This window comes from Macaca fascicularis, chromosome 1 (genome assembly GCF_037993035.2).
Source record: "Macaca fascicularis isolate 582-1 chromosome 1, T2T-MFA8v1.1".
In the NCBI taxonomy this organism is placed as follows: Eukaryota; Metazoa; Chordata; class Mammalia; order Primates; family Cercopithecidae; genus Macaca; species Macaca fascicularis.
Genome location: NC_088375.1, coordinates 192,075,525 through 192,089,593, shown reverse-complemented (window position 1 = coordinate 192,089,593; position 14,069 = coordinate 192,075,525). Strand labels below are relative to the sequence as shown.

Sequence of the window (14,069 nt, the reverse complement as noted above, 5' to 3'; positions counted from 1 at the left end):
GGTATCTTTCTCAGCTACCCTGCTTCCTTCCCCTCTCCTGAAGGAAACTTTGGGGATGTCCAGGCTAATAGATATATGATCATATCCTTAGATTAATAATGCTAATAATTGAGCTTCTACTCTGTGCCAAGCATATAATCTCATTTAATTCTGACAACAATCCCATTTTACAGATTAGGAAACAGGTTCAGAAAAAGTAACTTGTTCACATTTATACATCTGGTAAGTGTTAGCGCTGGAATGTAAACTTGGTTTAAAGGTAAGCTGGTATAAATGCTACAATTTTTAATTTGCCACTCTTTTTTTTTTTTTTTTCGAGATGGAATCTCGCTTTGTCGCCCAGGCTAGAGTGCAGTGATGCAATCTCGGCTCACTGCAGCCTCCGCCTCCTGGGTTCAAGCAATTCTCCTGCCTCAGCCTCCCAAGTAGCTGGGACTACAGGCATGCACCACCATGCCTGGCTAATTTTTTTTTTTTTTAATTTCTAGTAGAGGGGGGGTTTCACCATGTTGGCTAGGATGGTCTTGATCTGATCTCGTGATCTGCCTGCCTCAGCCTCCCAAAGTGCTGGGATTATAGGTGTGAGCCACCGCGCCAGGCTAATTTGCCACTTTAGTGGGCCACATGGCAGGGAGCAATGAAGAGAAACACATAGATGATCAAAGGAAGCTGGCCTGACTCAGGCTGGGGTGTGTAGCACACCTTTTGTCGCCTCCACCCGGTTTCTCACACACCCTAGGTCTGACTTTGGTATCGCTGTTTTCAGGTCTCGGCTCCACTAATTATTAATGGTGTATTCTCCAGTAGAATCAGCTGTCTGATCCCCTATTTCCTCTTCTGTAGGATGGGAATGCTAACACTAACCTCAGGGTAGCGGGCAAGTTCCAGTGAGATGATGAGAATGTCTGTACAACATGTAGCCCAGTACTTGCTGCCTGGTGTTCCCCTCAGAACATGCTCGGTCTTACACTCCTCTTTCCCGGGCTGGCTGCAAGGAGAGGCAAAGTGTCACTTGACCTCCTAGCTCCCTTGCCCTTTTATATTCTCCTGTGGGGTCCTCACAGTGATCCCTGCTCTATTGTTGCTTCCGGTGGGCTGGTGAGGATGGGGCCGTATCTGAGAACTGGTGCCTGAAATCCTTACCCAATACCAAAAAGTTTCTTTGTGTAACACTCTGTCAGCCTAACTGCCAAAGATAGTCACCTCTGAGAAGCTCTTACGCCCTCCCTCTCGCCGCTCTCACCCCTGGGAGTCCATCTCACACGGGCTCCTGAGGGGGCTCCTTCTTCCCATCCCGTCTGTTGCTCATCTGCCTCCTGGCCCGCAGGATTGCAGATCCTTCCTCCGCAATGGCTGCCAGGTTAGTCTTCCTGAAACAACCTGACCATGTCACCTTCCTACTTAAAAACTTTTCTTCAGGAATTGAGTGCAAATTCCTTAGCTTGTCATTCATCCAAATAGTATTCCTATGTGCCTATGCCCTTCTTATAGGCACAGCGAACAGCAGCGAAGCAAACGTACAAGCAGCCCTGCCCGCGTGGAGCTTACCCTCTAGGGGCCCCGCAGAGGCTGGGCCCAGCATCCCAGCACAGCCTCGCCTCTCCAGCGCACTTCCCGCCCCACTCCAGGCCCACGCGCCGGGGCCGCTGTCTCCACCATGAAGCCTTCCCAGCCTCACTCAGGTAGAGAAGACGTCCCCTCCCCCGGGACTCCTCCATTCCCCGCCGCCCCTACTACAAGACCTGGGCTCCCCTGGAAACTGAGGCCCTTCTCCCTGACTACAGACCCGCAACCCCTCCCCTGCTCTGGGGATTGTGAGCTAAGAGCCAGGGTGGGAGCAAGAGGCTCTCCTCTTCAGGGCTGGTCCCCTGCACTGCACAGGAAACGGGGCAGGAGGGCGGACCCCCATCTCATGTAGGAATGCCTTGTCCCCAGGGTGAGCCCCCAGGTGAGCCTCCGCGGCCGCGTGGAAGGGACAAGAAGCGCCGCTGCCCGGGTGCTGTTGGCGAGCAGCCCAGCTCCATCTTCCCGGTGTGGTAGCGGCTGGAGCCAGGCCTGGGCAGCCTTGGGACAGCCAGAGTGGGCCAGGGGACCACGTCCCGTCCCCAGAGGCCGGGGACGGTTTCCAGCCTCCAGGAAAGGAGCGGGGGCTGGGAGGGGAGAGGGTCTGGAACTGGCATGAGCGGCGTTGCCGTGTCTGCCACGCGTGTCACCTGCTGGAGAGTCCGCCTGGATGATTTCACTCCGCGGAGGCGCCGCCCCACCACTCAGAAACCTCAGAGCCATACTCAACTCTCCCCTCCTCTCCAGCCCCACTGTCACAGCCCTGCTTTTCTCCTCCTCACGTCCACGCTCCCCCCGCCCCGCCCCTCTCCCCCCTTCACCCCCTCCCGTCTCCTGGCCGGTTTCCTTTTCTGTAGTTTGTCCCCTCAAAGCCGCCCTGCGCTCCCTGCCCGTGTCTGACCAAGACTCTGCTCCCTTACTGAACAGCACAGTGCCCGCCACGGGCTGCCACTCAAGGTCACGTCCGCACGACCACCCCCTGCAGCCTACCTGCCAGTATTACCTCTGGTCACCCCTCTCTTCCAGGATCCAGGGATCCAGCCTCCTCATCGTGCTTCCGCACCTGCGGCTCATACCCTGGGCCAAGAATGCCCCTCCTAATTCTTTGTTCATCCTTAGAGACCCTGAAAAATGTCACCACAGGAGTGGAACCTTCCTCTGCCCCACCCCAGACTTAGTCTCTCCACAACAGCTGGCACATCCCCTTGTCCAACATTACACTTGTCCCAACACACAGCTGCCTCCTCTACCAGACTCTGAGTTGCTGGAGGGTGCAGCCTGGCTCTTGTTCTTCTCCCCATCCCCCCCGACACAAGGCCTGACACAGAGCAGCCATCAGCAATAAATAAACAGCATTTTAAAAATGAGTAAGTAGAAGATCATAAGAACTGGGTAGTTGCTGGGTATGTGGAAGGGGCTGGACTGTTGGGCGTTCATCTGAGAAGGCTTCTTGGAGGCCACATTGGGCAGGGTTAGATGGGGGGTCAATAAATTTGGTGCAACCAGAGGGCCTCAGGGAAGCACCAGAGTGACCTGTGATGTTAATTTAACAAACACAGAACAACTTCTATTGTCAGGCCTTATACTGGGCACAGGGACCTCGGCCAGCACTCAAATTGCATCCCCTATAGGAACCCCAGGGTAGGCGGTGCCAAAACACTGCCAAAACAGAGTGCCAAGTATCACATGGTAAGCACAAGAAGATGAAACCATACAGATGAGGGACACCTAACATGCTCGGGGCAGGGTGGGGGATGTCAGAGGGGCTTCCCAAAGAGGAGCACTACCCAACCCAAGGCCAAAGAGAGGGTCTGAGAAGGGTGGGGAGGACTGAGAGGAAGCTGGGAGAGCTGAGCAGAGCTGGCATACCAAACACAGGAGTTGGACTCCATCCTGAGGGCATTCAAAAAGCTGGGGAGTGACCAGATCACCTGCAGTCTGGTGCTATGCCAAGCCTCAGCCCTCACCCCTCCTGGGAGCCTTCTCACCTCCTGGCAGGCTGAGCCCCTTTTCGGTGCTCCCTTAGTAGCCTGGTCGCCTCTTTTCTGTGCAGAGTTAGGTACTGTGGCTAAACTGTGTCCCTTGGTCTTAATCTTCTCTGTGTCCCAAGCACCAGGCACCACATCTTGCCCCTGGCCAAACATTTGCTGAATGAATGGCGGGTGGCTTCTTATTTCTGTTGTCTTCTATAGCCCTTATTCTCAGTTCCACATCCTTTCACGCCTGGGACTTGTGCATTCTGCTGCAAACAGCATTTAATTGGGAAAGAGGAGACCCAAATCAAATCCTGGCTCCACCATTTACTGGACAAGTCACTTAACTCTCCTGAAACCTCAGTTTCCCCATCTGTAAGATAAGGTACCACTATGAATAGAGTCTAAGTCTCCACATGTATGCAAAAGACTCGTTTCCTTGGATAGGTTGTAAACTCTGTGATGGCAGGGACCAAGGTTTCTACCAGCACCCAACTCAGGCACAGCATATAACCAATACAATGCTCAGTCCTATTGGTTGGTAGACAGCAGAGCACAGGGGAAAGAACACTTAAGGCAAAATTGTAAGTTTTGTTCTGCCACTTCTGGTGTGACCTTGAGCTAGGTTGTTCCCATCTCTTGAGTCTTCCTTGCTTTACCTGGAAAGTAGGGATTAGAACCCTTGCCTGACAGTGCTCACAGGGCCAGTGGAAATCCTAAATGTGAAAGTGGTTTGTGAATGGAGGAGATAACGAAAGAGATAATATAGTAGACAATTGACCATTAATTAAAAATTAACCAGCTGTGAAGTAGCACAGAGGCAGCAGCAATGCTTGACAGCTGGTAGACAGACCCTGGGCACCTGCTGACTCTGAGCAGCAGACACTGGGATGTTTGATCTTGCTGGGGTCAGCCCAGAGACCCAGGAGAGACCACTACAGCAGGTTCACAGGGAGGGAGTATGCAGCAAGTCCTTTGTCCCCTTCCCCTCCCAGATTTCCCTGGCTTGCATTGCTTCCTGTCGTAGGTTTGGAGGGACTCTGGCATAAGAAGGTCTTAGGAATCCCAATGGCTGTGGCCACGTAGCTACTGATCCCCTTTGGTGAGTGAGGCTGGCCCACTGAGGCAGTGAGCCCAGCAGTGCTGTCCTGATAAACTCTAGTCCCAAACTCCAAGTCAGCCCTCCCAGCTGCTGGCATCTTTGTGGCAGGTTAATGAGAAAGGACCACGGTTTGTCTCAGCTCTTGTCCAGACCAGATGGGCCTGGGGCTGAACAGAGGGACTGGATGGAGGCAGAGCTGGAGGTGAGATTAATCCTCACCTCTGAAATGGGTGAGGATTAAATGAGAAGACAGATCTGGGAACACCTTGAAGCTTGTTTATTTTACTCAAGTGCAGGATCTATTTGTGGCTGATACATTTGCCCCAACCAGTGGGGCTTCTCAGTTTTGAGGAGGAATGGGGCTCTTTCTCCAAGAGACTCAGTTGCACAAGCAGATTATGTGTAAGGTGTACAAATGTGGTCTTAGAGTAAAAGCAGAGATAAGACAGGCTGTGAAGATGGGCAGGGCCAGCCAATTCCCTGTTGTGGGAGAGACTGGGAGAGACTGGGAGCGCTGTGGGACCTAGGCTGGACGGTGCCGCACACACAGGGAGGCTGCTGCTGTCTCGCAGACCTGGCCATCGAGCTCCCTCACTGCCACATCCCATATACCTCCTCCTGCTAAAATCTATGCTTCCAGCAGAAGAAACACCAGATTTAGAATCAGATGGGATTTGGTTCTACTTACTGTGTGACTTTGAGCAAATACCTTCCTTTCTTTTAACCGTAGTTTCCTCATTCATAAAATAAGGGAGAATTCTAGCACCATCTCCTGAGGTTGTCAGGCTCTGAGAAGGAGACACGGGAATGAGAACATGGTGAAACGATCTTTGTGAACTATTCAGTGTTGTACACATTCTTTTTTTTTTTTTTTTTTGAGACAGAGTCTTGCTCTGTTGCCCAGGCTGGAGTGCAATGGCATAATCTCGGCTCACTGCAACCTCTGCCTCCCAGGTTCAAGCGATTCTCCTGCCTCAGCCTCCTGAGTAGCTGGAATTACAGGCATGCACCACCATACTCAGCTAATTTTTGTATTTTTAGTAGAGACGGGGTTTCAACATGTTGGCCAGGCTGGTCTCGAATTTCTGGCCTCAGGTGATCCACCTGCCTTGGCCTCCCAAAGTGCTGGGATTACAGGCATGAGCCACCGTGTCCGGCTACACATTCATTTTTAATCTGTCATCTCTTCCCTTGTGGGAAGTAGGCCTGCTGTTCTGATTGGGGCCTGTCAGAACCAGGACCTTAAGGCACCTCAGCTGCAGCCCTGTGCTTCAGGAGGAGTGAGCTTGGACTGTGGGACAACAGGGCTTCCTGGCACTTCTTCTCTCTCAGGCCAACCCTTGGTCAGTGACAAGGGCCCACCTCTCAGATGGGAGAAGGGCCCATATCCCCTGCATTCTGGGCCATGGGGCTCCAGGATGGTCGGCATATGGACTGGAGGGATGTCTGCGCTGCAGGGCAAAGGTGCAGCCAGAGAGGGAGTGGAAACTATGCTTGTGTTGGTTCACCCACTCTGCTATTGAGCTTTTCCAAGACGCTGGATCCTCAGCACCTTTGTCTTCACCTCCTGAGTCTCCTTCATCTACCTCCTGTCTCCCTTAGTCTAGTCCAGCCAGTGAAACTGAATGTAGGGAGGGTGCCATTTTGGGATGAGGTCTAGTGGAACAGGTCCCTGGGAGCCTCTTCTGGGACTCCTTGACCTTGGGAACCCTTTGCCCCTCTCTCTTGGGCCCCAGGTAAGGGTACCAGTTTCTTCCTGAGCCATGACCAGAGCCATTCCCAGATAAATGAGGTTTCCTGGAAGGATGTTACCAATGCCTTATCTCTGGCCAACATGGTCCTGGGGCTCTTCTCCATCATCTTCAGCTTCAGCAGGTAGGTCTGGGGCCCAGCAAGCTCTTAGCCAAGAGCTGGAGCCAATGGCATGAGGGAAGGAGAGGGAGAGTCTAGAGAGCAGGCACTGAGGCACAGGAATCCACAGTGTACCCGGGGAAAGTGCAGTGGCTTAGGAGTCAAAGGGCCAAGATCCCAGACTCAACTGTACCAGTTCATTCCAGCTGTGGCAGTCTAGAATGGTTTTTATGAGAAAGTCAAGAGATTCTGTTCTGGTGGCCTTTATACAATCTTTGGGTAGGCCACAGTTCATATTTTCTAATTCTTAGATCATACGACCTGGCAGACTATTTGAAATTAGCACTGTTCTGGAAGGTCCGAGACATGCATATGTTCCCCTAAAACGTTGTAAGCAAATTCTATTTCTGTAAGTTGAATCCCATTTCGATGTTTTCGGGATATCAGTCCTTTAAAGATAAATCCTTTATGATGCAGGTAACGTCCTCCTAATCTACTCGATTGTCTATAACCATCAGCAAGTGACTTCTCTTTGGATTTGTTTCTCATCCATAAGATAAGATGACTTTACCTGATGATGTTTAAGCTCCCTTGCAGCTGGAAATTTTTGTGATTCTCTAAAATCTTGGTTTTTCGAGTATAATAAAGTAGGGCACACCTACAGCAGAAAATCTCTTTTTTAAAGAAACTTTTTTTTTTTTTTTTAGAGATGAGGTCTCACTATATTGCCCAGGCTGGTCTCAAACACCTGGGCTCAAGTGATCCACCTGCCTAGGCCTCCCAAAGTGCTGGGATTACAAACGTGAGCCACTGTGCCCAGCCCAGAAAACTTCTATCTTCTTAGTTCAGCCTAATTATCTGGGAGTGTTGTTTTTTTGCCATAATGGTGCCCTGAGTATTTTTATTTAGCTTCAGTCCCCTCTAGATACATAGGACTGGGTCTAAACAAAGGAAATGCTGTGGTTGTTTGGAGACAGCTGAGGTCTAGGTCAGGCCCTTTGCTTCTCCTGGGCTGCCTAAGCATTGCAATCCGGGTGCAGACTTGAGAATGGGCCTCTCAGGGCAGGTTTGCTTGGAGCTGTGGTGGCAGCTTTTAGAGGGACCTGGGGACAGGTGCTGGATGGAGGCACAGAATCAAGAATGTGGGATCTGAAAGAGCTCATGGAAATAATTTAAAGCATCAAAAGACATGAGACAAAAACTAATAGAACTGCAAGGACAGTTGATGGGTCCACTATCAAGGTTGGAGATTTCCACACCCCTCTATCAGAAACTGACAGATCCAGCAGGCAGAAAATCAGCAAAGACATAGTTGAAGTCAGCAACACCATTGGTCACCTGGATAAAATGGACATCTATAGAGTACTTCATCCAACCATGCAGAGTACACATTCTTCTCCAGCTCACTTGGACAGATCACATTCTGGGCCATAAAACATACCTTAACAAATTTAAAAGAAGCATACTCTCAGCCCACATGGAAATGAACTAGAAGTCAGTAACAGAAAGACAGCTGAAAAATCCTGAAATATATGAAGATTAAACAACACACTTCTAAATGACACATGGATAAAAGAAGAAGTCTCACGAAACATTAAAAATGTTTTGAACTAAAAAAATGAAAACACGATTTATCAAAACTTATAGGATGCAGGGAAAGCAGTGCTTTGCTTTGAGGGAAATTTATTTCATTGAATGCATATATTCAAAAAAGAAAGATTTAAAATCCATAATTTAAGCTTTAACCTTAGGAAACTAGAAAAAGAAAAGCAAATCCAAAGTAAGCATAAAAAGTAAAAAGTAAAAATTAGGCCGGGTGCAGTGGCTCATGCCTGTAGTTCCAGCACTTTGGGAAGCTGAAGCAGGTGGATGACTTGAGGTCAGGAGTTCAAGACCAGCCTGGCCAACATGGTGAAACACCATCTCTACTAAAAATACAAAAATTAGCCGGGTGTGGTGGCACATACCTGTAATCCCAGCTACTTGGGAGGCTGAGGCAGGAGAATCACTCGAACCTGGGAGGCAGAGGTTGCAGTGAGCGGAGATCGCACCACTGCATTCCAGCCTGGGCAGCAGAGGGACTCCATCTCAAAAAATAAAATAAAAATTAGAGTGGCAATCAAAGAAATTGAAAACAAGAAATTAATAGAGAAAAATCAATGAAACCAAAAGCTGGTTCTTTGAGATCAATAAAATCGATAAACCTCTAGCCAAGCTAACCAAGTTAAAAAAATGAAAAGACAGAAATTACCAATATCAGAAATAAAACAAGGGTCATTACTACTGATTCCACAGACATTAAAAGTATAATAAAGGAATGCTATGAACAAGCCTCTGCCCACAAATTTGATATCGTAGCTGAAAATAATCAATCCCTTAAAAGACATAAGTTGCCAGGCGCAGTGGCTCACGCCTGTAATCGCAGCACTTTAGGAGACCGAGGCGGGTGGATCATGAGGTCAGGAGATCGAGGCCATCCTGACTAACATGGTGAAACCCTGTCTCTACTAAAAATACAAAAAAATTAGCCGGGCGTGGTGGCGGGCACCTGTAGTCCCAGCTATTTGGGAGGCTGAGGCAAGAGAATGGCGTGAACCCTGGATGCAGAGCTTGCAGTGAGCCGAGATCGCACCCCTGCATCCAGGCTGGGCAACAGAGCTAGACTCTGTCTCAAAAAAAAAAAAAAAAAAAAAGACATAAGTTACCAAAACTCACACAAGGAGAAACAGGTCATCTGAATAGGTTTGTATCTATTAAACAAATCATTTAGCACACACTCCTCATTTTACAGATGGGGGAACAAGCCTAGAGATGGGGTAGTGATTTAGCTAATAATTCATAGAGAGATGGTGGCAGAGGCTGGGCTAGAACCTAGGTCCCCTGTGCCATCAAAAATGCCTGGAAGTTAGAGTTGGAAGGGATCTCAGTGATGTTCTAGGGGGTTTGGGGCACCTCTTTAAGACTGTAGATTGAGTTTGTGAGGGATGTAGGCGTGTATGTGTGCATGTGTGGTGTGAAAAGCAGCATATATCAGAAAGGATGTGAGTGTGGGGGACATGAAGGGATGTGTGTGTGTGTGCAAGTGTGGGAGGTATGTAGGAAGTATATTAGTGTATACTAATATACTAATGGGGGGTGGGGGAGAGTCTCCAGTGGAGACTGCGAAAGTGCTTCCCCATTCGGGCTTGCTGGCCTGCACTTTAGGAAACGCCACTATGCCTCCTGGATGCTCCTGGTCAGCTTCCTGTTGGACATGGCAGTCAGGGCAATGACCAGCCACATCAACATCTGCTCCAAATGGGGTGAGTTCAGGCCCCAGGCCCCTAATCCTTGTCCCCAGTAGCATCCATCTGGGGTCACCCCTTCGTCCATCCTCTAACATCCCGCAGGCCTTCCTCAGGCATCCACCCCTGTTCACACCCCCCCGAGAGCAGCAGCAGCAGCCCTGGAGCAGGAGTTCGAGAGCCCCGCAGTCCAGCTCCAGCTCCTCTGCTGGCTCCCTTACTGACCTTTGGGCAGTCCTTGTCCTGGCTTTCAGTTTTCTCATCTGCCCTGCTTCCCTGTTCTGGACCCATCCAGGTATTGGAGTGGAACTGGGTAGGGGTGGGGTGAGAGGAGGTTGGCAGAGAGGAGATGAAAATTAAACCAGCAGAGCAGCTGGTTTAAAATACAGTAAAATGCTTCCATGTAAGATTTAGCTTGAAAAAAGTCCCATAGCTTATCAGTTTGTATCTGATTGTAGCCCAACCCTTGCATGTTAAAGGATAGGAAAACTAAGATCTGAGAGGGAAATACTTGCCCAGGGCCACTGGCCAGCACAAGGCAGAGCCAGGAGGAAATCCTGGTCTTTGATCTACAGACTGCCCCCCAGGGGAGCAGCTGTTGCTTTCTGGGACCTCAGGACCCCTCTTGTCACTACCCCAGCTCCCCTACTAGAGGGGGACTAAGGTGCAAGACATGGGAGTATAAGTTCTTCTAACTTTGGGCCCTCTGGGGCAGGAGCTGAGCTGAATGACTTTGCCGTCTTCACCACCTTCGGCCTGGCCTCTGCTCTGCTCCTAGGCGTGGATGGACTTCTGAGTGGGATCCTGGCCATCATCTATGTGTCAGCTGCTTCTTTCCACTTGTGCTTTTATTCACCTGGTGAGTGGAACCAAGGTTGCCTTAGAACAGAGGGCAGGGGAGCACAGAACTGGCATCTGTCAGATGCCAGAAGCCTGGGGTGCAGTTACTGACTCCTTTTTTGGAGCTCCTCTTCCTTCCTCCTTGCATGCCCCATGCCTCATGCTCATTGAAGGCTGCAGGCTGCATTGGCAGAGCCCTGGGCTGGGAGGCAAGGGCTTTTGTTTCTTGGAGCAGCTGTACCTCTTTCTCAATGCATGACCTGTGACATTTGGATGGAGCACACTGATTCTTGGACTAGAACTGGAGGTATATTCTAGTTCCTGAAAACAGATGGAGAAACCATGCTCCAGTGAGAGAAATTATCTTGCCTAAGGTCACAAAGTGAGGGAGAGCAGATACAGCACAGGACTTAGACTAGCAGGTCTCAAAGCAGAGACTTCCTAGGGGCCAGGGCACACCCTGGTCCTAGCTGGCTGTCTGCTTTCCCTTGGAAACCCAATGTAAAACCCATGCATCATCTTTGTGAATAAATGATTTTCAGCCTGCCACTGCCTTTGGGTTTAAGGGAATATTGTATCCTGGGTAGGGGAATACCCAAAGAGAGAGGGGCCTGCTTCATTTTGGTATCTTTAGAGCAGAGGGAAGCAGCTAATCTCCAGTGTTCTTCCCGGCAGGAGTCCCCTCCACATACAAGGGTCTACCCTGCCCCTATGCTTCCTGCATCTTGGCTTCCACCTCTCTTCTGACCAAAGGCAACAGGTTCATCCTCTGCTGCATGGCCTCACTCATGATTCTCTTCATGATGGACCAGAGCTACTATCCATATGACAAAATCCTGGAGTCTGAGAACTGGAAAAAATTGGTTTATATGGGAGGTGAGTGAAAATGTCACTATGGCCCGTTTGTTATCACTGTTGCTTATTGCCACTGTACCTCACCCCAGCATTTTTCTATCTCCCTTGTTCGGCTTTATTTTTCCCCATAGAACTGATGATCATCTGACATACTTACTAGTTTTCTTATTGTCTATAAACACTAAACCAACCCCCCAATAGAGGACTCTCTTTTATTCATGCTATTAATATAATCCCCAGTGCCTAGAAGTGTGTCAATCACATGGTAGGTGCTCAGTATCTATTTGCTAAATGTTAATAAGTTCAAAAGAGATTTAGGAAGCACCCCCCGTGTGCCAGGTACTGGAAATCAAATTGGTAAACTAGGCAAACAGTCCCTGCCTCTGAATCTAGAGCCTGATCACAGGGGAGACAGATACCAAACAAATGATGGCAGAAATAACTAGAAACATAGAGTTTTACTGTATGTATTACGCAAGTGCATGGTGCTCTGAGAGAGTGTCAGAGGGTGACCTACTTCAGGCTGGGATGATCTGAAGGGAAGGAAAGGATCCTTAAGCAGGTGTCATTTAAGTGAGACCTACAAGAGGAGTGGCCAGGTGGGGATGGGGAGGTTCAGGAGGTTCAGGAAGAGGAACAGTTGTGATGGCTTTGAGGCCACAGGGGCTGGACACATTAGTGGAGCAATGTGGCTGAAACTTGCTGAGATAGCCAGTGACAAAGACTGAGGCCATGAGGTGAGCAGACCTGGCAGGATTTGGGATTTGAGACCAAAGGCAAATGAGGAGCTTCTAAAGGGATTTATGCAGGGAACTGGCATGGCTGGAGCAGCAGTTTTCAATGATCCCTTTGACTGCAATGTGGAGAATAGATTGTAGGCCTGAGAATGTAAGTAGGAAAACAAACTTTTTGTTCAGATGAGAGGTGATGGTGGCAGTGGAGATAAAGAGAAGTGAATGGATTTGAGATAAATGTTGGAAATAGAATTGACATTGAGGAAGGAGGAGGAGACATGGATGACTCTTAGGGTTGGGGTTGAAGTAACTGAGCACTGGGTTCCAGGCCCTGAGTTCCTGGTCACACTGGCACCTTGCAGAAGTCTCCCTAGAGCTTCCCCTGATTTAGGGCTTCCTTCAAGGAATATCAGCTTTTCTTCTCTTAAAATGTGCTCCTGTAAACAAGACAAACATCTATGGGGATACAGAGTTCCTTCCTTTATTCCCGTGTGAGTCCACTCTAGTTTATAGGGTCTTCGGTTTCATCCTGACCTTTCTCTTAAGGTTTATACCTTTTGTAACATTAGCACCAACAGCCCTATCCAAGTTCCAGGAGCTGGCTCCTCCTATGCCTTAGGTGGCAGAGGCAGAACAGTGGTGAGAAGCTTCTGGGTTTGGAAGCTTCTCAGGAAGACCTGAGCCCAAGCTCTAACTCTAGCACATATTAGTTGTATGAACTTGGGCTAATACCTCACTGTTTTGAGCTCAATTTTCTTCATCTGTAAAACGAAGCCACTAATCCCTACTTTGCAGGATTACTGAGATTAAATGAGATAATAAATATAAATCCTTTGGTACAGATGTGTCCATTTCTAGCCTCGTTCTTCTCCTCCACCTCCCCTTCTCCTATCTCATAACAGTAGTTATTTCTTAGTGTTCTTCACTCCTGTGGATACTACTGATCCCCCTTGTCTCAAAGTAAACCACATACTTGGCCTCAGCCTTCCTCAGATTGTCCTGCTGTGTGAGTAAAGGAGGAAACTGCACCTTACAGATTTTGACAACAGTTAATACCAGAGCCCTACTGGGTAGATTTCAAAATGGCTGCTGTGGACATTCCTTTTATTTGGAGTGCAGCCAGTCGCCTTCTTAGACTGAGGTCCCTTCTACCCCACAGAGCTTCGTACGTCTGAGAACTGGCCTGTGACCAGCACTCTGAGACCTTAGGATATACTTTTTTTTTTTTTTTTTTTACAGAGAGTACCCCAGTATCATATATATACGGTAGAGACGGGGTCTCACTCTTTTGTCCAGGCTGATCTCAAATTCCTGGACTCAAGCAATCCTCCTGCCTTGGCCGCCCAAAGTGCTGAGATTACAGGCATGAGCCAATGCACTGGGCAGGTACTTTCCAAGACAACTCTGGTTTTCACGATTGTCTTTTTGCCTCAACAGATCAATGACTATTCTTGAAATGCAGTATTCCAAAATGCCCATGCGTATCGTTAACTGCTTCTTACTCCTAGAAGCGGCCTTCTATCAGATCATATGTTCTGATTTCTCTTACAGGATACATGGTGATCATTCCCATGGAAATACCATTGGCTCATACTCTCTTTGTCCTCTTTTTGAGCTCCCTGAGGCAGTGTGTCTAGTTTTTAAGAGTCAAACAGAAGTGGGTTTGAATCAGGACCTTGCATGGGTTACTTCTGTTTCTTCTTATGAAAAACAGACTTAGTTCTAAACCATGGGATTATTGTGAAGTGTAAATGAAAAAAATATACGTATCTAGCAGAATGTCTAGTGCAAAATAGATATTCCACAAACATGAGTGCTCTTTTGTCTTTTGGTGGCGAATCTGAGAGGCAAATTGTGTTGGGAGTCC

The 14,069-nt window shown here is 48.8% G+C and overlaps 1 protein-coding gene across 3 annotated transcripts in view; it reads left to right on the top strand.

Annotated features, from left to right (window-relative positions):
- The first annotated feature begins 6,343 nt into the window (after window positions 1-6,343).
- Window positions 6,344-14,069, top strand: part of TMEM269 (transmembrane protein 269) — a 19,602-nt gene continuing 11,876 nt past the window's right edge. For 2 of the 3 annotated variants that reach the window (XM_015437403.4, XM_005543712.5), the window contains exons 1-4: window positions 6,344-6,513; window positions 9,694-9,791; window positions 10,489-10,632; window positions 11,289-11,489. In XM_015437403.4, coding sequence (XP_015292889.4) covers window positions 6,473-6,513; window positions 9,694-9,791; window positions 10,489-10,632; window positions 11,289-11,489 — 484 coding nt within the window. In that variant the 5' untranslated portion in view covers window positions 6,344-6,472. The remainder of the gene's footprint in view (window positions 6,514-9,693; window positions 9,792-10,488; window positions 10,633-11,288; window positions 11,490-14,069) is intronic. The other variant, XM_074010522.1, reaches the window with a different exon arrangement.